This window comes from Sphaeramia orbicularis, chromosome 4 (genome assembly GCF_902148855.1).
Source record: "Sphaeramia orbicularis chromosome 4, fSphaOr1.1, whole genome shotgun sequence".
Classification (NCBI taxonomy): Eukaryota; Metazoa; Chordata; class Actinopteri; order Kurtiformes; family Apogonidae; genus Sphaeramia; species Sphaeramia orbicularis.
In genome coordinates this window covers 7,828,617-7,855,597 of record NC_043960.1, presented here as the reverse complement: position 1 = coordinate 7,855,597, position 26,981 = coordinate 7,828,617, and the positions used below count along the sequence as shown (strand labels likewise).

At 34.6% G+C, this 26,981-nt stretch overlaps 1 protein-coding gene across 2 annotated transcripts; it reads left to right on the top strand.

The window, feature by feature from the left end:
• The first annotated feature begins 8,574 nt into the window (after positions 1-8,574).
• ttc22 (tetratricopeptide repeat domain 22) lies at positions 8,575-26,846 on the top strand. Of its 2 annotated transcripts, none has more exons than XM_030133092.1 (9): positions 8,575-8,641; positions 8,743-9,028; positions 11,583-11,883; positions 15,631-15,686; positions 17,718-17,833; positions 17,946-18,064; positions 19,408-19,569; positions 22,383-22,535; positions 25,589-26,846. In XM_030133092.1, exons 2-9 carry the CDS (start codon positions 8,766-8,768, stop codon positions 26,123-26,125), a joined length of 1,707 nt encoding a protein of 568 aa, XP_029988952.1. In that variant the 5' UTR covers positions 8,575-8,641; positions 8,743-8,765; the 3' UTR covers positions 26,126-26,846. The 2 variants fall into 2 exon arrangements, with proteins under 2 accessions (XP_029988952.1, XP_029988951.1); XM_030133091.1 differs by having other exon boundaries at positions 17,718-17,842.
• The last annotated feature ends 135 nt before the right edge of the window (positions 26,847-26,981 follow it).

The following is a 26,981-nucleotide window of genomic DNA, read 5'->3' as shown; positions in this document are numbered from 1 at the left end:
CTGGAGGCAAGGAGGGTGAAGTGTCTTGCCCAAGGACACAAAGGACTGACTAGGATACAGTGGGATTCGAACCGCCAACCCTTCGGTTATTGGACCACCCGCACTACCACCTGAGCCATGGCCGCTTGAATTAAGTGAAAACAAATCTTGAATTAAGCAAAAAAAAAAAAAAAAAAAAATCTGCCAATGGAACAAGTGAAAATTACCTTGGACGTTCAGAGGCTCTTCACTGTAAGCCCAGACTTTGTATTTACTAAAATGCTTCAGTTACAATATACTTAAATGATTTAAGTTTCATTACATTACTATGAAATGTTGAGTATATTCTACTAATTTGTAGACATAGTCGAAAGTACGAAAAAGTTTAAATTTAAATCACTAAGTTTTAGTGCTTAATTCAAGCAAAAAAAAATCTGCAAACGGAACAAGTGAAAATTATCTTGGTAAGATTTCTTGAAATAAGATTGTCAAGATCTATTTACATTGCTTCCCTGATCCAGCCCTACAGCTCGACTCGTAGCTTGAGGTCTTCAGGACAGCACCTGCTGATGGTTCCACGCACCTGTTTTAGCACACGCGGTGACAGGTCTTTTAAAGCTGTGGCACCACGTCTATGGAATGACCTGCCTCTACACCTACGGTCCATGGACTCTGTAGAGAGCTTTAAAAAACCCCTCAAAACCCTCCTGTTTAAAAAGGCTTTTTAGTCTCCCACCTGACCCAGAGTCACCACAAACTGATTACACTCTATGTATTCAGCATAAAATACTCCATGTGTGCCGTCCCGTCCCGTCCCGTCCCCCTCCCCCAGTCTCTCTATATCTCTATCGCTCTCTCTTTTCTCCTCCTTTACTCTCTCTCTTTAACCCCAGCTGGTCAAGGCAGACGGCCATCCTTCAGGAGTCTGGGTCTACTCCAGGTTTCTGCTGTTAAAGGGAAGTTTTTCCTCACCACTGTCACCAATCACAAGTGTTTGCTCCTGGAGGACTCTGTTGGGTCTCTGTAAACTTAATTTGATTCTGATTTGAATTGATAAAGCACTTTGTGACTCTGTCTGTGAAAAGTGCTCTATAAATAAAATTTACTTACTTTTTTTTTTTTTTAATTCACTTTTTATTGACATTCTGTATCAATGTTGACAAAGATATTCATTTTAAATGTCATCAACATTATGTTAATCTGAATGTCCCATTTTTTAACAATGAAACAAACAAAAAGAACATAAACAAGTAGGGAGTGAATTGCAGTTATTGCGTTTACTATATCTAATCTTCTATTCAAAAATAAAAGTATCAAAGTCCGGTCTGCGTGGCATGATGTATTCCATCCATTTCTTCCAGCGCGTAACAAACAAGTCCTTCTTATAGTTCACCTCTGCTGTAAGTCTCTCCATCTTATATATGTCCACTGTAATGTCCATCCACATACTCAGCGTTGGGCTTTCCGATGAGAGCCATTTTCTTGTGATGGCTTTTTTGGCCGCTATTAGCAGGATATTAAATAAATATTTGTCTCTCTTTGGCCATCCTTCTGGTATAAGTCCAAAAAATAAAGATTTACATTCAAAGGATAAGTGGCTCCTGATAATTTCTTGTGTTTCCTTATGTATTTCCTTCCAGTAATTTTCGATAACAGAAAAAATTTACTTACTTACTTACTTACTTGTCTAAAAATAAGTTCTTATATCGCACTGAAAAATGACTCCTTAGGTGATTATGTCTTATTTTAAGCGTGATAAAATATATGGACTAGAAATGAGAAAAACACTCTTTGTAAGATTTGGGTTTTTGCAGTGCATGTAATGTATCTGTTATGTCGTTTGATCGCTGGGATATGAAGTCTGTCATCAAAATTAAAACCTTTATGAGTGGAATTGCTGTTGAAATGCCGTCTTTGGTTTGGACAGCCTCGCAAACAAGCATCTGTAATGATTATGTTACCATGCAATCAGAGTTCAGGCTGGTATCCATGATGACCGCCATGGCAACGGCTGTCAAGAGGAGAAAATGTTGAGATTTCTGCACACCCACATGGTACAAATGGAAAATGCCACCCACCGGGAGACGGATCTGTACCACTAAAAGCACTTTATGCAACGTGCACTGATTGCAGCTAGCTAGCAGTAGGTAGAAGGTTAGTGAGCCAAAAACAGGCCTGAAGGCGTCTGTGTGGGGGTGTATGCGCTCTGACCACATCACACTGCATGTTGGGGGTTAGCTGGACTCGTCTTACTGTCCCTGACCCGTGTGCTGATGGTCCAGTGCAGCCAGCTGTGGCCCTGTCTCCTTCATGTAGTCCGGGTCATCTCTGCTCCAGGGAACCCCAGCTGCTGCCTTCCTCTAAACTGAACATCTTTGTATAATCTAAATATCACCCACCCCATAGTCCCCTGAAGCTCTGTACCACCTACCCTGCTTCAGTAGTTTTAATGCACATAACAACGATTCACTAAGCATTTCCTGGGACCTTCTACTATTAATCTTATTCCTCATTATTCCTCTTACACTGCAAAAAAGGAATATCTGACGTAGATAAACTGACTGGAATTTGGAATATTTACCTTGAAACATCTTTTTTTTTTTTTTTTTTACATTTATTTACTTATTGAGACTTAATCTTGTTAAAATTATTTGAGTTGTTCTGAGAATTTTCGTCTTGAGCTACCCCACATAGATATTACAACTAATTTTAAGTAACAAGCTCCATTGTCGGGGGATGAGTATGATGGACACAGGAACTATTTGTCCTCAAGAAATGTTTACTTGTTTCATGCAGTTTTGCCTATAGTATATATCTGTAAATATCTGTTAAATCATTACATCTTCATAACACCAAATAAATCTATACCATAGGTAAAAAAAAGAATCTTACTAGGAAGACTTGAAACAAGTATATTCTGCTTAAAATAAGAATTTTAACATTCTATCATCCTTACACTGCAAAAATCAAAATCTTACCAATTATATTTTTCTCGTTTTTAGTTAAAATATCTCATCACACTTAAAATAAGACATAATCACCTGAAGAGTAACTTTTCAGTGAGATATAAGAACTGATTTTTAGACAATAGATCTGGAAAATCTTATTTCAAGAAATCTTACCAAGATCATTTTCACTTGTTCCACTGGCAGATTTTTTTGCTTGAATTAAGCAAAAAAAAAATTCTTGAATTAAGCAAAAAAATCTGCCAATGGAACAAGTGAAAATTATCTTGGTGAAATTTCTTGAAATAAGATTGTCAAGATCTATTGTCTAAAAATCAGTTCTTCTATCTCACTGAAAGTTACTTTTTCGGTGATTATGTCTTATTTTAAGTGCGATGAGATATTTTGACTAGAAATGAGAAAAATACACTTGGTAAGATTTAGAATTTTTCCTAGTGCAAGAAGACATATGAACTACTTTTTCTGTTCTGTTTTTTTTGCATTGTTTCCATTATTTGTCATTCTTTACGCCTCATGAAAGCTGATCCAGGACCAGGGATGGAACTGAGTCAAATCCCACTTTATTGGGCAAAGTTATATTAATAAATAAGACTGAAAAAAAAAAGAATATCTGACTTCGATAAACTGACTTTAATTTCAAATATTTATCTTGAAAGATCATTCTTTAGATTTATTTGCTTATTGAAACTTAGCCTAATCTTGTTAAGATTATTTGACTTATTCCAAGAATTTTCATCTTGAACTATACCCACTTAGATATTACAACTAATTTTAAGCAATATTTATAACAAAACAAGCTCCATTGTTGGGGGATGAAGTATGGTGGACATAGAAATAATTTGTCCTCAAGAAATTTGTACTTGTTTTATGCAATTTTTCTTATACATTTCATCTTCATATGACCATATATAGCTAAAAAAAATCTTACTATGAAGACTTCAAACAAGTATATTCTGCTTAAAATAAGAATTTTAACATTCTGTAATCCTTACACTGCAAAAATCAAAATCTTACCAATTGTATTTTTCTCATGTTTAGTTAAAATATCTCATCACACTTAAAATAAGACATAATCACCTAAAGAGTAACTTTTCAGTGAGATATAAGAACTTATTTTTGGACAATAAACCTTGAAAATCTTATTTCAAGAAATCTTACCAAAATAATTTTCATTTCTTCCATAGGCAGATTTTGTTTTGCTTGAATTCAGCACAAATATTCTTGAATTAAGCAAAAAAAAAAAAAAAAATCTGCCAATGGAACAAGAGAAAATGATCTTGGTAAGATTTCTTGATTTCTCTCTACTCCTTAGGTGATTATGTCTTATTTTAAGTGTGATGAGATATTTTAACTTGAAATGAGAAAAATACACTTGGTAAGATGCTGATTTTTGCAGCGTACATAATATTTTCTTATTTTAACAAAACTTGGTAAGTGCAATTTTCTTACTGCGCTGCCAGATAATTTGACTTGAAATAAGACATTTTAACCCAGTAATGACTCTAATTTTCTTATTTTTGTACAGGCTTTTTTTTTGCAGTGTACTTATATTTTATAGAACTTCATATCACAGCTATTCTTAATGTACTGAGGCTGATTGTCAAAGCTACACCATACAGCATTTTGGTTGTTTTTACATGATAAAATACATACAATGAAGAAAAACATATGTAGATAATCCAGTAAGCTGCTTCTCTTTATTATTATTATTTTTTACACTTTTGGTTACATTTTACAACTTAATTCCAATGATTACAAAGCACTTACAGTCACATAATGTACTAAACCTGAGTGACTTGCACTTTCGTCAATTTTATACAACTTTAAATGTCTATGCCAGTACATTTCAGAGGCAAATATTGCACTTTTTCCTCCATCACTCTGACTACTTTGATTAACAGTTATTTTCTGATTCTTTATATGCTTTACTGCTTTTCATACCCTCTCTATCATGTGAAAACCATGTCGGTGTAACTTACATTGATAGGATCTTAACAATAATAACAATAACTATACATATATATATAATTAAACAGATGAAAAGAAGCAATTATACATACATGGTCATAGGATATAGATGCATACAAGCACATATACATCATGTATACATTCCAAATTTGTACTATTTTCTGCCTAATGTGTACTTCCACATACTCACTGACGTACACCATCCATGAAGAACATACAGATGTATAAATGTATATTTATTGGTGTCTATATAATCAATACAATGACATTATAATTAACTGATCGCTAGGAAATGCACTGTCACGAAGCTGAAAACAGTTCTGTTTGTCTGAGCTCACGAAAAGTCAACTATTTAACCCTTTCATGCAATTATGAGAACTTTGGTCACAATATTTGTGTGTTTTTATTGCTCTTTAGGCATGAAAAAAACATGCGATTTAGGTTTTTTTTTTTTAAGGAGTTACAAAACTGTCCACTCAGCCGGATCCCATGCATTTAATTTTTCAAGCAAAGAAACTTGTATTTAAAACCTAATATCAGAAATATGATATATGATATGGAAAAGTATGTAATAAAAACATTTTTAATGCTGCTAATCAGATGTTTTCCCACATTTTAACATACTCTAATACTAGTTATTATTCATTTCATGGAGATAATATGCAAAAAAAAAAAACTGTTTTGTTTGTTGATTTACACTAAAACATGTCACTGCAGATCAGGTTTATCAAGAACAGCATAGTTACAGTAACGGTATGAATTGCACTGTATGGAATGATGCATAAGTGTCCACTGTGTTGGCTGATATGGAACTAAAACAATAAAACCCATGAATATACAAGAGAACAGCTGGAGAATAACTGTCCGCTGGAGTGACCTCTGTGCATGAAAGGGTTAAAGATGCTCCTCATAGGACAGCGACTCTACAAACAATGACATTATAGAATATGATGCTTTGCTGTAGGTGAAAATGTGAACTGAACGTTAAAATAAGATCAACATTAAAAAATCTACAGGAGTAAAATCTAACATACATATTAATGCATCAGTAAAATGAATCCAAAAACATCATAATATTAAAACACTCAAAAGGAGCACATTTTTATTAATAATAATAAAAATAATTACATGCATGTTTTTAATGCATAACCTTTACTGGTAGGGGAGTGTTTCCATTGTGGTATTAATACTTAATTTATTTATTTATCTTATTGCTGTAGTTATATTTAAGATACACTTATTATAATCCCACTTTGCTCTTTCATTGTTATGTTTCTGCTTATAAAACTACTACTGCTTCTGGTTCCTAAAGTTCTGGCATTTGTGGAGTTTTTTTTGTATTTTTGGTCTTGTCATAGAACTTGGGAAACTCTTCTGAAATGGGCCTTTAAAGCCCAGTGAGATGCCATGACATTTTACTAGACGTATAACACTCTCTTCTCTTTGTTTCACTACCAGTTATACAAGTTTACCCTCTGGTGGAAGAGCTGGGTGTTGTAAGCAGAGGCATTCAGGAAACACTGTCCTCATGAATATTATCAGCATGACTTGCAGGATGAACCAGTATGACAGTTTTTTTTTTTTTTTTTTTTTTTTACAGTATATTAACACGCCTTATTAACAGTTTATTATCAATTGTAGTGATTTGATTATGAGTTTATTCATGTATAATTTCCTCAGCTTTACTTTCTTTTCAAAACAATAGCATTGTTTTCATTTAAGATGAAAGATAACTGAAGATTGTAACAAGACACAGAGAGAACATTATGGACATCGAGTATTTCCGTCAGTGTTTTCACGCTCACATTGCCTCATGGTTCACATTCCTCTGTTGACTGAAGCTGACGTAGTCACATGTGCATTTAGAAAGAACATGATTGAACATACACTGCAAAAATCTAAATCTTACCAAGTGTATTTTTCTCATTTCTAGTCCAAATATCTCATCACACTTAAAATAAGACATAATCACCTAAAGAGTAACTTTTCAGTGAGATATAAGAACGTATGTTTAGACAATAGACCTTGAAAATCTTATTTCAAGAAATCTTACCAAGATAATTTTCACTTGTTCCACTGACGGATTTTTTTTTTTACTTAATTCAAGAATATTTTTGCTTAATTCAAGCAAAACAAATCTGCTAATGGAACAAGTGAAAATGATCTTGGTAAGATTTCTTGAAATAAGATTTTCAAGATCTGTTGTCTAAAAATCAGTTCTTATATCTCACTGAAAAGTTACTCTTTAGCTGATTATGTCTTATTTTAAGTGTGATGAGATATTTTGACTAGAAATGAGAAAAATACAATTGGTAAGATTTAGATTTTTGCAGTATAAGGATTATAGAAAGTTAAAATTCTTATTTTAAGTAGAATATACTTGTTTCAAGTCTTCCTAGTAAGATTTTTTTTTTTTTTTTTCACCTATGATATATATTTATATATATATGGTGTTATGAAGATGTAGTGACTTAACAGATGTGCATGATATGATATGTACTTATATCTCACTGACAAGTTACCCTTTAGGTCAGGGGTGTCAAACTCATTTTGGTTCAGGGGCCATATTTAGCCCAATTTGATGTCAAGCAGGCCAGACCAGTAAAATAACGACTTAATAACCTATAAATAATGACAAATCCATGTTTTTCTTTTTGTTTTAGTACAAAAAAAACCCCAATTTAATTATGAAAATATTTACATTTAACACAAAAAATGTGAAAATCCTGAAAAAAACAGAAATTTCATTTGAAAAATTAGTGCAATTTTAACAATATTATGCCTCAACTAATTATTTATACATGTACATTACACACAATGTTACATAAACATTTGGTAACAGGCAGAATATTGTTAAAATTTGGGAGTTTGGAACTAAAATTTGAACAATTTCTACAATATTACATCTCTTATTATTAACACAGCAACAGGCAGAATATTGTTAAAATTGCACATTTTGGGTTGTTCATCTTTGTTTTTATGTATGTATTTATTTGCATTTTATTGTGAAAGAATAGTTTTGTAAATGTTAATATTTTCACAGTGTAATGTTATTTTTTTCACTTAAAAATTTTCCACATAATTTTTTTACAAAGAACGGTTGTCGTCATTATTCATGGGTTATTGTGTTGTTATTTTTACTGTAGATCACATTGGTCTGTATGTGGAACCTGAACCAAAATAATTTTGACAACTTGACTGTTCAGGTTAATTTTTGCTCTTTCATCCCAAGGGCCGGAATGGAACCTTTGGCGGGCCAGATTTGGCCCCCGGGCCGCATGTTTGACACCTGTGCTTTAGGTGATTATGTCTTATTGTAAGTGTGATGAGATATTTTGACTAGAAATGAGAAAAAAAACACTTGGTAAGATTTAGATTTTTGCAGTGTAGTCCCAAATAAGGCTTCAAGTCAAGACATTAAAGTTATTGCATAATCAAAATGGACTAAATGCTGACTATAGTTGAAACCGGAGCCTAAATGTGGATGTATTTGAAAATAATAATTGTAATGACTGAGTACATTATGTTTCATTTAAACGTGTCAGTAATGTAGCGATCACACATGAGTGGGACAATCACACTGATGTGTAGGTGGACTCTATCTGGCCTCGTCTACACACCCCCGTCACTCCCAAACCTCCAACCTGTTGGACCTGTCTGTGCGGGCTGAACACAGGCAGGGTGAACCACGTCACAGTAGATGAGACGGTTCTGTTGAGCAGGTTTAGGTATTTTCTCTGCCTTTTGTTCTTTGATTAAACTAAAACCCAAGTGGCATGCAGAATAGTTATTGTATCATTTAACATTCTGATCTCTTTTTAAACAAAAGGTGAAGAGGAGGAGCAGGAGGCCATGGAGGCAGACAGCTCAGAGGACATCGAGTCCCTCATGGAGGACATGGACTACATCCCGGGTCACTTCCACCTGGATCTCAATCTGAACTGTGACCCGGTCGGACCCGTGAAGCTCCGGCACCGGGACACGTATCTGAAACAGGAGAGTCTGCGAGGGGAGCTGGAGGCTGAGGTTGGATATCTGCAGTACGCCGTCCGGAACCTCCTGGGTCTGCTGGCCTTTCACCTGGACCACCTGGAAACAGCTGAGGAAACGTTCAGGTGAAGAAATGAACATATTATACTATATTATATTGTACTACATTAACCCCTCGTAGGCTACTGTCGAGAATTCACCTCAGTATTCCACCGGTTTTATAATGAGGTGCTGCTCAACAGTCATTGTGAATGTACATGTCATTAGCCTCATAGTCGTACACTATATGGACAAAAGTATTGGGACATGTTGAATTCAGGTGTTTCTTTTCTAATGGGTCTGGGATACAAAGCAGTAATGACAAATGACATAATATAGTTTTATATTGGGATCAATATCATTTCAGTGGTTAGTTTGGTTTAAATTGTTACCTTTGCTTCCAAAATGCCTCAGAGATGTTTTTTACTTAATTTCTTTCAACACTGATTCTTTTTTTTTTTTTTTTTTTATCCATGACTATGATTTTGAATGTTCTGCCTCTAAATTTCTATAATATTTTTCATACTCTGACTGTAAATAATAATTTTCTACCACAGCTTTCCATCTAATTTCTTCACGTCTCATTGAGGAAGAAAAACCTCCCATTTAACTTTCAGGAAATACAGATGTTTATAACCTGTAAAGACAGAAATACTGGGACACATCATGTCTACAGCTGTAAGATGTCCTGCTCATGCTGATTTGACATATAAACATCAATATTATTATTATTTTTTTAAATTATCTTTTTATTAGAAAGGCAAATGTCCATCACATGTATTAATTACATAATCATTAAAAAAAACAAACAAACAATAGGATGGATACAGAAAGTTTAGATCATTATATCCATATTGCCCTTCTATAATTTCTTTTTTATGGACTCTTAATTTTATAAACATTAATATTAATAATTAATATATTTATCACAATATAAAGCTATATTATGATATTTGTCATTATTGTTTTGTAAGAGAAGGAAACACCTGAATTCAACTTGTCCCAATACTTTTGTCCATATAGTATATGACTCAGGCAATCATGCTATGAGGCTAGAGCTATGTTCCCTGGTTATCTATGATCCCTGATGTTCATGGATCAATTTCAAAGCCCTGTTTCAGTAAAAGTGTTTTTAATTTCATGACATGCTACTGATTTTTGGAACATTTTTGTTTTGTTTTGATTGTTGACTCGAGGAATTGATCATTAGCAGCATCAGTCATCAAATTTGTTAAATTACTCGTATGCTAATTATGCTGAATGTCACATTTCCGTCATAATATCACAATTTCCATCACAGCTGTTGTATGTGCTATATTGAAATTAACAATCTCCACTTAATTAGCATCGGCTTGATAGATAATAATTATAAATAATTTTGGCCGGTAAGAGGTTAAGTAGAGTGTACGATTTTAGGCACAGTCACAATTTGATCAAAGGTGGAACTCTTCAGATCTTTTCCTTAAACGAAAGCATTTATGTCAGGCTGCAAAAAACAGTCCTGCATTTAAAAATCACAGCAGTATTATTTGTGAAACTTGAAGAACGCAAAATGAAAGTAGACATTATACAGTACAAGGGTTGTTGTTCTTGTTAGTTTTCTATAATTACATAAAACACATCATATATGATGTTTTTGGATTAATTTTACTGCTGTTTTAAATGCATATGTTGCATTTTACTCCTTAGATTTTCAAGGTTTAACTCATTTGTTCTAGTTTATGTACAGTTAGTAGTCTGTATAAGGAAGCAAAACTTCATTTACAGCTGAGGAAATATTCAGGAAATAAGAAATGATCGTACTTTTAAGTGGAATATACACTTTTAGGGCACTGTCAGAGTTTGATCAGAAGTGGGAGAGGCATTCAGATCTTTTCCCTAAATGAAAGTATTGATATCAGACTGCAAAAAAGTCCCGAAACAGCATTAAGGATGTTTTTGGATTCATTTTTACCTCTGTTTTAATGCATATGTTTTATTTTATACCCTAGATTTTCAATGTTTAACTCATTCTTACTAGTTCATATACAGTAGGTAGTTAAATCTACAGCAATGTTTTGTATTTTATAAGCAAGAAAAAAACTTTATTTATACAACACATGTCACTCCAGATGGAAGCACAATGTATTAAGTATGAATATCAACAAAACAAAGGCAGAAATTGGCCGTTAAAGTGAGTTAAGACTAAAACATCATAAAAAACAGTCATTTAAAACAGAATATGCAAGAGAAACCAAACAATAAATTAGAATTAAACAGTGCTAATTTCTAGATAATAAATACAGATACAAATATGAAGTAAATAATAAGATAATAAGATGGAAGACCAGTAAAAAAAAATCATGAAACCCATTATAAAGTTCATACGATTGCACTTTTCTCTAAAAGGTCAATATTTTATGAAAATTTTGCCTGTTTTCATCTTCATGACATTTCATTTTACAGCTAATCCAAGTGGGTTTTTTAAAAGTTTTTATTTAGAGTACAATGAATAGAGTAGAATTTTAATACACTGACGTCCCATCACTGTAATATTGTGTTTATTAAGTTTTTTGGAAAAGCATCACACATATTCTTATTACCGGTACTTTATTCCTTCTTCGCTAACCCACAACCAAAACCCCTTTTTCCACCTTTCAGAAGCATTTGTAAGGAGGACCCTGGGAACCTCAACGCTTGGGCCAACCTGGGTTATGTGTACGATAAACTGGGAAGAGAACTGGATGCAGGAGAGTGTGTGGAGAAAGTGTCCTCGCTCATGGGTTTGGACGCTGGGGAGGTGGCTCAGGCCGAGTCCAGGCTACTGGCCGCTCGCTGCCTGGCTGAACAGGCGTATGTTTACCCCTATGACGTGGACCTGGACAACGAGGACGACCTGAGAGACAGACTGACAGCGGCGTTGACGTTTTACAACAGAGCTCTGGCCTATGGGGGTCAGCTGGTGAGATGGAAACGTACACAAGACGTATAACGCTGGGTTACAAAAAAATGTTTTTTGCAAGTTGTCTAGGTTTTTTCAACTGAATTAGGACCATTTTGCACCGCTAAATCCAAAAATGACATCTGTTTTTCTCAATCAGGTCAGGTTTTTTTTGCTAATTATATTTTGAAAAATTAGATCTTCTCACAAAATTGATTACATTTAATTACATTAATACCAAAATAAGATTGGTAAGCACACTTTGTGAAACTTGTGACTTGATTCCTGTTAGGTACAATGGTGTATTCACCGCAGATGTAGCAGAATACGTCAGGCTTATTTTTGCAAGATCTTCTAGTCGAAGCCATTTCATTCACCTGTAATATTAAAAAAAACATTAATCATAAATTGGCAAAAGTCAAATCTTCAGAACTCGTTTATTGCAAGAAATATGAAAGAATTTTGTATCATATGATGTGAAAATGCCCATAAATGTAAGCAAAAATGTTAAAAAGCCAATATGTAGCATAGTTCAGAAAGTTGACCTGATTGAGCAAAATTAATGTGATTTTTGGATTCAGCACACCAAAATGATCCTTAATCAGCTCAAAAAACTTCAACAATAAATTTGTTGTTGACTAGTGTAATCAATGAATATTAAACGGCTGTATGTAGATTTTTATTTTTATTTTACCTTTATTTAACCAGGAAAACCTCACTGAGATTAAAAAATTCTTTTTCAAGAGTGTCCTGGCCAAGACGGGCAGCAGTACATTAACCCTTTCATGCATAGTAGTCACTAGAGTGGACAGCTATTCTACAGCTGATCTCTTATCGTATTTTCAAGGATTTTAATATTTCAGTTCCATATCAGCTAACACAGTGGAAACTTGAGCATCATCCCATACACTGCAAATTATACCATTACTGTAACTTTGCTGTTGATAAACCTGATTTGCACTAACATGTTTGAGTGTAAATCAGGTACTTGTTATTGTTGTTAGATTGTCATTAACATTAAGTTGTTTTTTTTTTTTTTTTTGCATATAATCTCCATAAAGTGAGTAATAACTAGTATTAGAGTTTGTTAAAATGTGACAAAACATCAGATTAACAATATTTGAAAAAGGATTTCGTAGTTTTCAAACACAATGTATCAGTAAATAGATGTTTCTTTGCTTCAAAAATTAAACACATGGTGTCCAGCTGAGTGGACATTTTTGCAACTCCATGAAAAATAGGTTCATAAAAAACAATTTCAATCGCATTTTTTTTTTTTTTTCATGCTTAAAGAGGAATAAAAACACTCAGGAAAAAAAAAAAAAAGATTTCAATTAAGTTTCTCATAATTCATGCATGAAAGGGTTAAATAGTTGCAGACAGACTTCCATACATAAAACAAATACACAAAAAGCACATAGACAAGTCAAACCTTCCAAAGTCAACTCAAAAAGCGCTCATGAAATGTAGACAAAGTGCGTCAGGTAAAACATCTGCAGCCAGATATCTCCCTAAGTCATACAACATCCTCTTAAAAGTGTCCAACCAAACCAGATCCTTCAGTTTCAGGTCTTTTTGTACAGGGGTTGGACAAAATAATGGAAACACCTTCACCTCAAGATGATAATGCCCCAATCCATACAGCTAGAATTGTTAAAGAATGGCATGAGGAACATTCTAATGAAGTTGAGCATCTCGTATGGCCGGCACAGTCCCCAGACCTCAACATTATTGAGCATTTATGGTCAGTTTTAGAGATTCAAGTAAGACGTCGATTTCCACCGCCATCGTCTCTAAAAGAGTTGAAGGGTATTCTAACTGAAGAATGGCTTAAAATTCCTTTGGAAACAATTCACAAGTTGTATGAATCAATACCTCGGAGAATTGAGGCTGTAATTGCTGCAAAAGGCGGACCTACACCATATTAAATTATATGTTGTTGATTTTTTAAGGTGTTTCCATTATTTTGTCCAACCCCTGTAGTTCATTCCAGGTGAATGGGGCCGCATACCTGAAGGCCTTTTTCCCCTGTTCAGTTCTAACTTTAGGAACAGACAACAAGAAAAGATCCTGAGAACGCAGATTATAAGCATCTGTGGTTCTCCGACTGATGTAAGTCAGAAGGTAGGATGGGAGCAGACCTAGAATAGACTTATAAATTAAAATACACCAATGATTCAGTCTGCGAGCCGATAAAGAAGACCATCCTACACGATCATAAAGCAGACAATGAGGGTAAGAGATTTAAAATCGGTGATGAACCTCAGAGCTCCATGATACGCAGTGTCCAGTGACCGTAAACTATGGGTGGAGGCATGCATGTACGAGACATCACCATAGTCCAACACAGACAGAAATGTAGCTGAAACCAGTCTGCTTCTTGATTCGAAAGACAGACATGATTTAATTCGAAAGAAGAAGCCAAGTTTTAGTTGTAGTTTTCTAACAAGCTGCTGAATGTGCGCAGAGAAAGAAAGGGAGCTGTCTATTAAAATGCCTAAATATTTATAGGTCAGTTCTATCTGAGTTCCCTGGGTAGTGATCAGTGAAGGCAGGTTTGACAGTTTGGACCTTGACTTTGAAAACATCATGACTTTTGTTTTATCTGCATTTAAAACCAGTCTTAAGTCATGAAAATTTTGTTGGACTATTAAAAGCAGATGAAAGGAGAGGCAGCACTGGCTATATAATGAGACTATTTACTGTATTATTACATGACTCATCTTTCCAGCATTGAATTCCCTCCTGTTTAACCCTTTTGGTGTCACTTATAATTAAATGTCTTGGCGATCATTGCTGCCGTATGACTCATTTTACCAGAAGAGCCGCATAAAATTTACAGTATGTGGACGATTCACGAATAAAAAGCAAAAACAACTGAGTAATTTGAGGTCTTACTATCAGCAGTGACTTTTACTGTGCAGTTTGAGGTTAGATCTTTGCAAAATATGCATCTCTTTAAAGCAGGGGTGTCAAACTAATTTTAGTTCAGGGGCCACATTCAGCTAAATTTGATTTGAAGTGGGCCAAACCAGTAAAATAATAACATAATAATATATAAATAATGTCGACTCCAAACTTTTCTCTGTTTTAGTGAAAAAAAAAAAGTAAATTTACTTTATGAAACGGTTTACATTTACAAACTATCCTTTCAAAAGATGTGAAAAACATGAACAAACTGAAAAAAATAAGTGTAATTTTAACAAAATCATGCTTCAGTTTATCATTTCCACATGTACATTAGAACTTACAGATCATAGTGGATCTACAAATACACAAAATATTTAATCACAGGCAGAATTTTGTTAAAATTGTACTTACTTCTCTTAAAATATTTCAGATTGTTCATATTTGTTCAGGTTATTCACATTTTTTTGCAAAATTATACTTTGTTTTAGTGTAAATACATGAAAATATTTACATTTACAAAGCGAAAAATCTGGAGTTGTCATTATTTATATGTTATTATGATAGTATTTGACTGAATCCTGCCCACTTGAGATTGAATTGGTCTGAATGTGGAACCTGAACTAAAAGGATTGTTAATATCTTCAGTGTAATTTTTGCATTTCACAAATTCATCCCAAGGGCCGGACTGGACCCTTTGGCGGGCCGGATTTGGACCCTGGGCCGCATGTTTGACACCCGTGCTTTAAAGAAATGACATAGAAGCAATGTGGTTGTGCAGGTTATTGAGTACAAATAATACACCATGTCTGCAGAATGAAGACTGTTTCTTCCTTCTAATGAAGTGCATTCTGTTTGTAGATACCAATGGAGGAAAAACGAAGCTGGTACTTCAAAATGGCAACCATTTATATAAGGTAAAACACTAAACTAAAAAGATTTTTACAAATAAACACAGCCATCTTTTCCATGTGATGATACATATATGGACAGAAGTATTTGGACATGTTGAATTCAGGTGTTTCTTTTCTAACAAGGGCCTGGAATACAAAACAGTAATGACAAATGTGTATCATATAGTTTTATATCAGGATAAATATCATTGCACTGCATTGGTTAGTTTTGTTGTAGTTGTTTAAATGATCATCTTTGCTTCCAAAATGCCTCAGAAATCGTTTTTACTTAATTTCTCTCATTTCTTTTTTTGTTTTATCCATGACTGTGATTTTAAATGTTCTACCTCGAAATTTCTGAAATATTTATTGTTCTCAGGCTCTAAATAATAATTTGCTACCACAACTAACTATCTACTTTCTTCACCTCTCACTTCAGAAGAAAAAAATTTCCCATTAAACTTTAAGGAAATATTGATGTTTATAAACTATAGCGGACAAAACTATTGGGACACATCATGTTTACAGCCGCAAGATTTCCTGTTCATGATGATTTTGAGATACAAACATCAATATTTCCTTAAAGTTTAGTGGGAAATTTTTCTTCCTAAGTGAGATGTGAAGCAAGTAGATGGTTAGTTGTGGTAGAAAAGTATTATTTAGTCAGAGCATGAAAAGTATTTTAGAAATTTAGAGATAGAACATTTAAAATCATAGTCATGGAAAAAAAATAATAAACAAAAAATCAATGTTGAGAGAAATTATTATAATTAAAAACCATCTCTGAGGCCTTTTATAATGCAGTCGCAGAAAAAATTATTAGACCATCAAAAGTCATCAAAAACAATGGTTATGCAATCAAGTACTAACTCCTGCGTGTGTCATGTGACTAAAACAGACAGAAAAGAAAACATGGAATGTCCAAAAGCACTGTTTTTGTCAGTACAATGCCATAGATATTGATGGAAGAACTGAAGTGATTTTGGTTATTATCAAGAAAACATGGAAAATGGATAGATATCAGCTCTGAAATTAAATTCTTATGAGCTATTTTTGTTGTTATCATTATATTTGTCCAAACAAACGTACCTTTAGTTGGACCAGGCATTAAGATGAACAAGAAATTGAAGAAAACAAGGGGTGGTCTAATAATTTTATCTATAATTTAATTTTATCTATAGTATATTTATATATTATAGAGACAATAGAATATCATAATTATTGATTTGAAAAGTTAAATCTATAGAAAGTGAAAGAAAAAAATCCTTCACAAGCTAGCTATTTCATGTCGAGACCTATTTTTGGTGATGTAGGGAAAAAAATAAACCTTTTTTTTTAGATTAGTGACAAAATAATCTTAAATTCCAATGAAGCCATGCTTAAGCAGAGGGTTAAATGCTTTCTTTCAGAAATTTCCATTGGTTTAACTCATTTGATTAATGAGTAATTTAAAAAAAAACATGTTTTTTGAGAATAGTGAAATTCCCTACATAACCGGCATCATCTGATATTAAAATGCTTAAAAAAGCAATTCACACCAATTTTTCAGACAAAATTATTTTTATAATGATAAAAGGGTGTGCAAAAGGTCATAAAACTAGACTGAAAACAGAAATATATGACTGAGATTTCAAATTATAGCAGTGATAAGTTATATTATTCATTCTTAGAGAACTTTCCGAGGGACTGAATTTAGTTTGTATAAAAAGTTCCATCATTTTCTTGAAAATCCTTTTTTGGCAAAAATTTTAATGGATTTAGAAACTTAAGATGTTATACTATTGAACTGCAAAAAGTTTGAAATCATAATCTCAATTCTAATTTTTTGATTCAAAGTCAACAGGCGCGTGACTTGACCTATAACTATTTAAACAAAACTAACCAGTGCAATGATATTTATCCCAATATTAAACTATATTATGACATTTATCATTATTGTTTTTTTTTTTTTTTTTTTTATATCCCTGTTAGAAAAGAAACACCTGTTTTCAACGTGTCCCAACACTTTTGTCCATATAGTGTTTTTATCTCTATGAGGGCATCTTGTTCCTGCAGGTTAGACGACATAGTTAAAACCAAAGAGGACTCTGAATACTCTAGACTGTCTCACTACAATAAGGGACTGAAGCTTCTGACAGAAACACTTCAGTCGGAGAAAGCGCAGCACAAAGGTAAACATGGTACGTTTATTACACGTGCAATCTTTTCATAAGGCCGACGCTGTAGAATTAGACGCTTTTAATTAAATATCCGGTAAAATGTTTTGTTTTATTCTCCGCTCAGCTCTGGCCTGGTGTTATGTCGGCATCATGTTAGAGAGGAAAGACGAGTTCACCACTGTTCCGATGTCGATACATGACTGTGGATACTCTGCGTCGGACCCTCTGTCCTGCTACGGAACTGTAAGTTACAGCCAGTTGTCCAATTACTTTTGAAAATGGAGGGACTATGGGTAGAACGGTTATAATTCCTTACTGGGTTATGCAATTCTTTTTATAACCTCCATAAAATAAAGCTGAAATTCCACACTTTGAGCACATATTGATTCTTTCATTTCAGATTCACTGTGATGGTGTACAGAGGCAACATTACAACATCTGTGTCCAAATATGTACAGACCTGACTGTACATTTCAATACTTATTTGACAACAAGAGATAAATCATCATAGGAATACCTTTTACTCAGACCTATTGTAGATATTGTAGATATTTGGTTAAATAAATCAAATGATACTGTTCAACTTATAAGTATATAAGTCCAACAGATTTTTACTAAAATATCTTTAGTTATGTAAGTTACAGCAAAATATATATAAGTTATAATATAAGTTTACAAGCAAAATATAGGAACTATTTGTAGTATTTGTCCTCATCAAGGAAAGTCATTCTCACAGTATTATAAGATAAGATAAGATAAGATAAGATAAGATAAGATAAGATAAGATAAGATAAGATAAGATAAGATAAGATATACTTTATTGTCCCCAGGGGGATGTTTGGTGTAGGCAATAGTGCACGGGGGCTTCAACACCATACAGAGAACATAGTACAAACAAGAAGACATCTCAGTGCAGACACAAAATAATAAATTAAATTAAATTAAAAAATAAATAAAACTATTGCACAACCTGCCAACTAAATCCATACCAAAATATGTAACAATATCACAAGAATTAAAGTCAAAGTGATTAAAAAAAAAGCCAAAGTGATTAAAAAAAAAGAAAATATCCAGAATCACTTAACTCATAAAGACCCAAACACCCACCATCAACCAAAATAATCTACTGATCTGACATATTTAATACCTGTCAATCCCCTAATCCTATCAATACATGTAAATAATTGGTGTAAAATACAGTTTGTCATCAGATATGACCCATTTGGACGTTCAGAGGCACTGTAGTTACCGTGGAAACACCGTCATCTTCTACAATATTGATTCACCAGTAAAACCCATGGAGTTGGATCAATGACAGTGGATGGAGACTTTTGATTTTACATTTAGTTAATGACATTTTTGCTAAAAATGTCAGTTTTTCTTCAGTTTTCTCTGTTTGGGATATAATAACCCTCAACTTTAATCTGAGCTTTTATGAACATCTACATGATCAGTAAATTAATCATAATAATTATATTTTCAAGCTATATTTAGAGTTTATCATCATTGGTGATTGTATTGAAAAAAAACCAAACATGTTATGCCTAATAATGTACAAAGAAATCTGTCTGTGTCTCTATCTCTAGGCCATAAATTTGGCCAGCGACAATGCATTCATCCTGAACCTTCTGGCCAAAGTCTTCTTTCTGCTGAGCAAACATGAGATGGCCACAGGGATCTGTAACATGGCTCTGAATGTGCTGCCGGATCCAGAGCTCAACTGGCAGGCATACTGCACCCGGGCCACGGTACGAAACCGCCAGAACATCCACTCAACGCCAACGTTAAACTCACAGAACACAACATCATAAGAATCATTTAGTCAAATTTGCAGATGAAACACATGAATTAAACACCGTTGCAGAAGTTGGTGAGCAACTCGATGATACTGATGTTCTGTCAAACAGTCGTCAGGTTTGTATGACACCATGGTTTGGCAATAATACAACTGAAAAACAGGTGAGTCAGTCTGAAGGAAACATCTGTGAAAGTTATAGGTCTGACAGTTTATGAGCTCATACAACGGCCGTAAAACACAAAACAAAAGTCATAGCAGTAACATCATCTGTTCGTTGAATCTGAGCCAATACATTCAGATACAGTCGCGGAAAAAATTATTAGACCACCCCTTGTTTTCTTCAATTTCTTGTTCATTTTAATGCCTGGTACAACTAAAGGTACATTTTTTTGGACAAATATAATGATAACAACAAAAAATAGCTCATAGTAGTTTAATTTCAGACCTGATATCTATCCATTTAACATGTTTTCTTGATAAAAAACCAAAATCACTTCAGTTCTTCCATCAATATCTATGGCATCGAACTGACAAAAACAGTGCTTTTAGACATTCCATGTTTTCTTTTCTGTCTGTTTTAGTCACATGATACACACAGGAGTTAGGACTGGATTACATAACCATAATTTTGATGACTTTGATGGTCTAATAACACTGGGTTAAAAAAAATGTTTTTTGCAAGTTGTCTAGGTTTTTTTCCACTGAATTAGGACCATTTTGCACCGCTAAATCCAAAAATGACATCTGTTTTCCTCAATCAGGTCAGGTTTTTTTGCTAATTTGATTTTGAAAAATTTGATCTTCTCACAAAATTGATTACATTTTTGTGACTTTATCAGTTGATTTTTTTATATAGTTCTCACCCAAAATAGGTTTTAAGAGGAAAAAAATCATTTTCTAACAGGTTTCCTGTTAGGTACAATGGTGTATTCACTGCAGATGTAGCAGAATACGTCAGGCTTATTTTTGCAAGATCTTCCAGTCGAAGTCATTTCATTCACCTGTAATATTAAAAAAAACATTAATCATAAATTGGCAAAAGTAAAATCTTCAGAACTCATTTATTGCAAGAAATATGAAAGAATTTTGTATCATATGATGTGAAAATGCCCATAAATGTAAGCAAAAATGTTCAAAAGCCAATATGTAGCATAGTTGAGAAAGTTGACCTGATTGAGCAAAATTAATGTGATTTTTGGATTCAGCACACCAAAATTATCCTAAATCAGCTCAAAAAACTTCAACAATAAATTTGTTGTTGACCAGTGTAATTGTAGAAGAGTCAGTGTTCTAGTCCAAATCCAACTGCATGAAGCTGTCATTTGTTCTTTCATAAAGCTAATCAAATTAGCAAAGCAATTAGTAATTTACACACAAGCACTTAATCATTTACCTTCACTAACTACTGTGTCTAATATTATTTATGTATACTTTATGTGTTTGTTTGTTTGTTTTTTTATTTTTATTTAACCTTTATTTAACCAGGAAAAAATCCCACTGACATTAAGAACCTCTTTTCCAAGGCCGTCCTGGCCAAAAGGCTGCATGAAATACAACAATTTTATGTTTGTTTTCAGTTTGTGTCAAATGTATCATCAAAGCTCTCCATGTTATTATGATGGGTGTTTTATAAAATGACTACAACACCGTGCCCAGTTCACATTAAAGGTGCAACGTCATAGCTAATATCATGGGTGTAGATAACCAAATGATAAGGTAGGTTTAAGGTATGATATGATCTGTTCATTTGAAATAAAAGTAGTAACTCCATTTCTCCACATATTACAAGAGGTGTGTCATATGCACAAAAACTGAAATCTCGATTTTATTTATTTATTCATTTCAATGTATAAAAGATTTATTATGTTTATATCATCTTAAGCAATTGTTTTCTGGCTACATGAACTGAAGACAAAATACTGTTTTACATAGAAATAGTCTTTCTTTACTAAAAGTATATGTCATATACAACTGGAGAAATACATTTACAGTTAGTATATTAGAAAAAGCAAGAAAGGTCTACTGAGCAATGAAATAGGTTTTACAGTTTACAGCATTTTCATGATCTTCAGAAGCAAAAATTAGTTATTTTCCGTACAGGAACATAGTGAGTAGTCTCTGCATTAGTCACCCAACATTTATTATATGGAAAATAATTCATTTTATGTTTGTTTTTCATAAATAACAGTGACTTCAATTAATCACACCTGTGTTTTAAGGGTTTAAATCCTTAAAATGAGTTAATGTTTAGTAGTTTTGAGCAGGGCTGAAGTTCTTAAAGAAGTTTATGCCAAAAAGAGCGGAAAAATATGAATATGAATCTATCTTAGGTCCTGAATGACTCAAGAGGGCAGTATTTTTACCTCCGCTAGGAGGTATTGGGATCACTTTGCTTTGTGTGTTTGTGTGCGTGTTTGTTTGTTTGTTTGTTAGCAAGATAACTCAAAAAGTTATGGACGGATTTTCATGAAGTTTTCAGGAAATGTTGATACTGGCAGAAGGAAGAAATGATTAAATTTTGGTGGTGACCGGGGGGGGGGGGGGGCTCTCCAAGTGCTTTTCTTGTTTTCACTGTGTTCTGATGATCAATTAGAAAACTTTAAATTAGAGTTTTAAACTTTGTCAAGACAGAGAGTTTCTACAAAAACAATGGTGCCATATACACTAACACAGTCAGGAAAAAGGAAAAATTTGCCCAAATGGACAAAAAAGTCTATTGTGATGCTTGAGGGTTAAATATTTTTACCAATGTCTTCCTTTTAGATCAATATGAGGCTCTACGTCAGAGAGCTGGAGAAGGCCAAAAATGGACAAGGTGGATTCCCAGACAGACACAAATTGATTGAGGCCAAAAAAGACCTGGACAAGGTTGTAAGTGTTCGTCCATGTCTGAGGACTCACCTCCAGATGGCGCAGGTACAGGCCTTAACTCCTCCACAATCTGCATGTTCACAAAAGCAGCCAGGTTTAACCCATAAAGGCCCAGCGCTACTTTTGGGTCAGTTCCCAAATGAATTTTTCTCTATATTTGACCTTTCTTAAGTTATTTATGACAATTTATTGTAATATTATCATCAGTATTTTGCTTTTTTTTTGTGCAAATCATGTATTTTCTTATATTTAATTCACTGATTATGTAGATATTCATTAAAGCTTCGAGTAAATTCAAAGGTTCTTATATCAGAAACAGAGAAAACTAAAGAAACAGTTACTTTTTCAGCAAAGATATCATTAACTGAACATAAAAACAAGTGTGTCCATCCACTGTCACTGATCCAACTCCATGGGTTTTACTGGTGAATCAGTGTTGTAGAAGGTAACTACAGAGCCTCTGAACATCCAAATAGGTCAAATCTGATGACCATGAAAAGATGACAAACTGTATTTTACACCAAGGCTGAATCCCAGTTCACCCCTTGGCCCCTCCCCTTTACCCCTACCCCTCCGCTTTGCACGTAAACGTGAAGGGGTAGTGTTGTCCCAATTCTCGATTAGATGGAGGAGAAGGGCTAAGGCGGAAGGCTGTATAGTCCTCGAAACAGAGATTTTCCAGGACCACACTACGAATGGAGGGGTAGGAGAAATTTCCCATAATTCTGTTCGAATCATTGGCAAGATGGAGGTAAACACAGCAAAAAAGTGCATCAGTGTGATGAAAGAAACACACAAATGTATGTATTTTCTTCGTAAACAACTTAATCATTTGATTAACCGTTTAATGCCGTTTCGATGTGTTATAGATCGTATTTCTGTGGTTTATAGTTGATAGCTGTAAAAAAAACGACCAAAGCCCATAGAACAGAGAAAGGTTATAATAGTTTTGGATTTTTCATTAAAGTTTAGTTTTATTTTGTTTTGAGTTTTTTTCTCTAATTCAGTTCGTTTTAATTAGTTTTTAGAGCAGGTTTGCTAGTTTTTATTAGTTTTTGTTTTTTTCTAAATGCTTAGTTTTAGTTTAGTTTTAGTTTCATCATATCTTTTATCTTCTTCGCCGTCGTATTCAAATAAATCCCAGACAGGACTCTGCTGCTTTCTCCCAACTTTAGTCTCCATGTTTCCAGGTAGAGTGGGAACCAGAAGACGACACTGAACCACAAGTGATGGACCGTGAAGTACCGTATGGTGTCGCTAGCTAAAATTGCTAGAGCGAAATAAATCACTTTTGTATCAATCCGACATTGACAAAGATGAAAACGAAGGGAATTTTATCCATAATTTTTATTTTAGTTAGTTTTGTAAGCACACAATACAGTTTCAGTTAGTTATCGTTTTTTTCTTTTAATTATAGTTTTTATTTATTTCAGTTAACGAAAATGTTTTTCAATTCTAGTTTTCGTCATTTCGTTACTTTTCATTAACGATAATAACCTTGGAACAGAGACGGTTACAGCTGCTGACGGCATGGTGAATACTTTCGGAAACAAAGTTGTCTCATCTGTTTATAGCGGCATCAATGACTGCTGATGACGGAACAGGTCTCGAAGGGTTGTCCCATTTCATAGGAGAACGTTTCAACTCCTACTCCTTGCAACTCTGTTTCAAGGGGTAGTGTCAAATGCAAGGGCCAAGGGGTAGGGGTAAGGGCGAGGGCTAAGGGGTGAATTGGGATTGGGCCCAATTATTTACATGTACTGAAAGGTATTAAACACTTTAGATCAGTAGATGCTTTGGTTGCTGATGGTTGTGTGGGTGTTTATGGGTTAATGGACTGTTTTTCTTTTTTTTTTAACTTTTATTGAAGAAAACAAAATAAAACAAAAAAAAACAATGTACAGAGTAACAACGTTTGTCCTGAGATTGGGCCCAAGATTACAATATAAAATATTTGGTTACAATGAAGAAAAGGAGAGAAAAAGAAAAAAAACCAAAACAATCCAGGCTTAAATATCCATTCCAATAAGACTGAATACTGGTCTCCATCTTCTTTCAAAGGTCGGAGTCTTCAGCTGTAGCTGTGCTGTTAACTGTTCCATTAGACAAACTTGTTTAATTTTTTTGTATCCATTGTCCAATTGTAGGTGATTCAGGTTTCAGCCATAACATTGCTATCATTTTTCTTGCAGTCATCAGAAGAAGATGTAGTATGAATTTTTGGTCGTGGGACAGACCATCAGGGAATACGTCCAGTAAAAATAATAATGGGTCCATAGAGAGGTTCACTTTAAGTAAACTATCCAATATGCCTTTTACATTAGTCCAGAAGTGTTTCACAATGGGGCACTCCCAAAATATGTGTGTCTGATCACCGACAAGACCACAGTTTCTCCAACACTTGTTGCTTACACCACTTTTAGAGAGAAAAGATTTTAATGGGGTTCTGAAAAATCGTATTTTAACCTTCCAGTTAAATTCCTTCCAAAGCTGACTCCCCACCCCCCTGTGACAACCAGAGCAAACATTTCCCCAGATATCCTCATCCAATATTACGTTTAATTCCAGTTCCCATTGTTGTTTTATGTGCTGTGAATTATCTGAAAAATCTAACAACAGCTTCTGATATATCAAAGACGCTTGTGTTTTCATTACACCATCATTTTCAATCAAATTGATAAAATGTCTTTCTATGTTTGTTGGTTCTCTTCTGATGTGATCCCAGTCAGCATGTTTACCTCCGCCAAGGAGGTTATGTTTTTGCCAGGGTTTGTTTGTTTGTTTGTTTGTTTGTCTGTCCGTTAGTGTGCAACATAACTCAAAAAGTTATGGACAGATTTGGATGAAATTTTCAGGGTTTGTTGGAAATGGGATAAGGAAGAAATGATTAAATTTTGGTGGTGATCGGGGGTGGGGGGGCCCACGGGGGGGGCCACTGATCAGCCTTGGCGGAGGTCTGCGCTCTCCAAGTGCTTCTAGTTTATTATGTAATTTCTTATTTGTAAGTACCTATAGTGGTCGCTTGATGGTAGGTTAAATTTGCTTTTTAGTTGGTCAAAAGTTTTAAATATGTTTCCAATGGACTGTTTTTCCATCAGGTGTTTTACTACATGGGTGTGGATGCGCTTCAGGAGAGCCTTCTGGTGGATGAGGAGGCAGTGAACAGTGCGTTGGTGAGCCTCTCCCAGGCCCTGCAGTTCCATCTGGGCGACACCTTACCAGACCTGCACGTGCTCAGAGGGCGCTGCCTCCTGTTGAAAGGCGAGGAGCAGAACGCCGCAGACTGTTTCAAACGCGCCCTGGAGTTAGAGAAGCCCGGAAGCAGAGACACCACGGCCCTACACTGCCTCCTTCAGGCCCTGCTGGCTCTGTTCATGCAGACCGGCCCCGATCCCGGCCCCGCCATCACCCAGCTGGAGCTGTGGGTGCACAAGGCCGAGGAGATGTACCCTGAGGAGACGGTGAAGGCAGAACTGAAGCACCTTTACAGGACGCACACAGCAGAGGTCACAGAGTTGGCCAAAGCTCTGATCAGGAAAGGTCGACTGGATCTGGTGAGGAAGCTGCTGCAAACTGTGGTGCCCAAACAGACGGCTAAAAAGAGGCCGATTGCAAAGTCTTTCTCTCTGACTTGAAGAGAATATATTGTTTATTGATCAAACCAGGCCAGACATACAGTATTTCACTCGGTTCCTGCACGATTCCATTTCAATATGCCATACTGTTCCAGACTCAAAGACTCCAACTTCTCGGTAGATTTTTCAGACCATATTTGACACGCAAGCGCAAAAAGACAGATGTTTATTGTGTAAATAAATGTTTTCAACATCCAACTTTTTATATGTATGTTGTATTCTGATTTTGCTGCTAAATATTTGATTAGATTGATTAGCCTGTAGCTCAGTGCTGTTGCTTATGTGAATGAGTAAACACCAAACTATGAATACCGTTCCAGGTGTAGGAGTGTACCTGCAGATGTACAGCATTCTTACTTTTCACTATATCAACACTCTGTCACTTACTGTCACATTTTAGCTGCACCCAACCACAGGAAAACATTCAACTTGTATGATAGCTTTGAAACATACTCGATTCCTATCTGGATCTGGAAACTGCCCTCCATGCTGTGTCAAAATGCTGTTTAATCGCAGCAAGGATGTGTTTTCTTCACTTCTTTTTGTTGTCATTTATCATCAGATACAATCATACAGTCAAACTTGTTTCTACATTAGTCCAGCAACAACGCAAATACATGTTAGTTCTAGCACAGGGGTTCCCAAAGTGGGGTATGTGTACCCCCAGGGGTACTTGGAAGAAGCCCAGGGGGTACTTGAAATGTTTTGGGAAAAATACATTAAATAAGTCATCATAGGCTGAATACAAAATGAATAATGAGAATTAATTCTGAAATATAAAACACAATAAATACATTCATATAATAGTTTTATTGTCAGTCATCTTGCTGAAATTTAGACATTTTAAGAACATTTC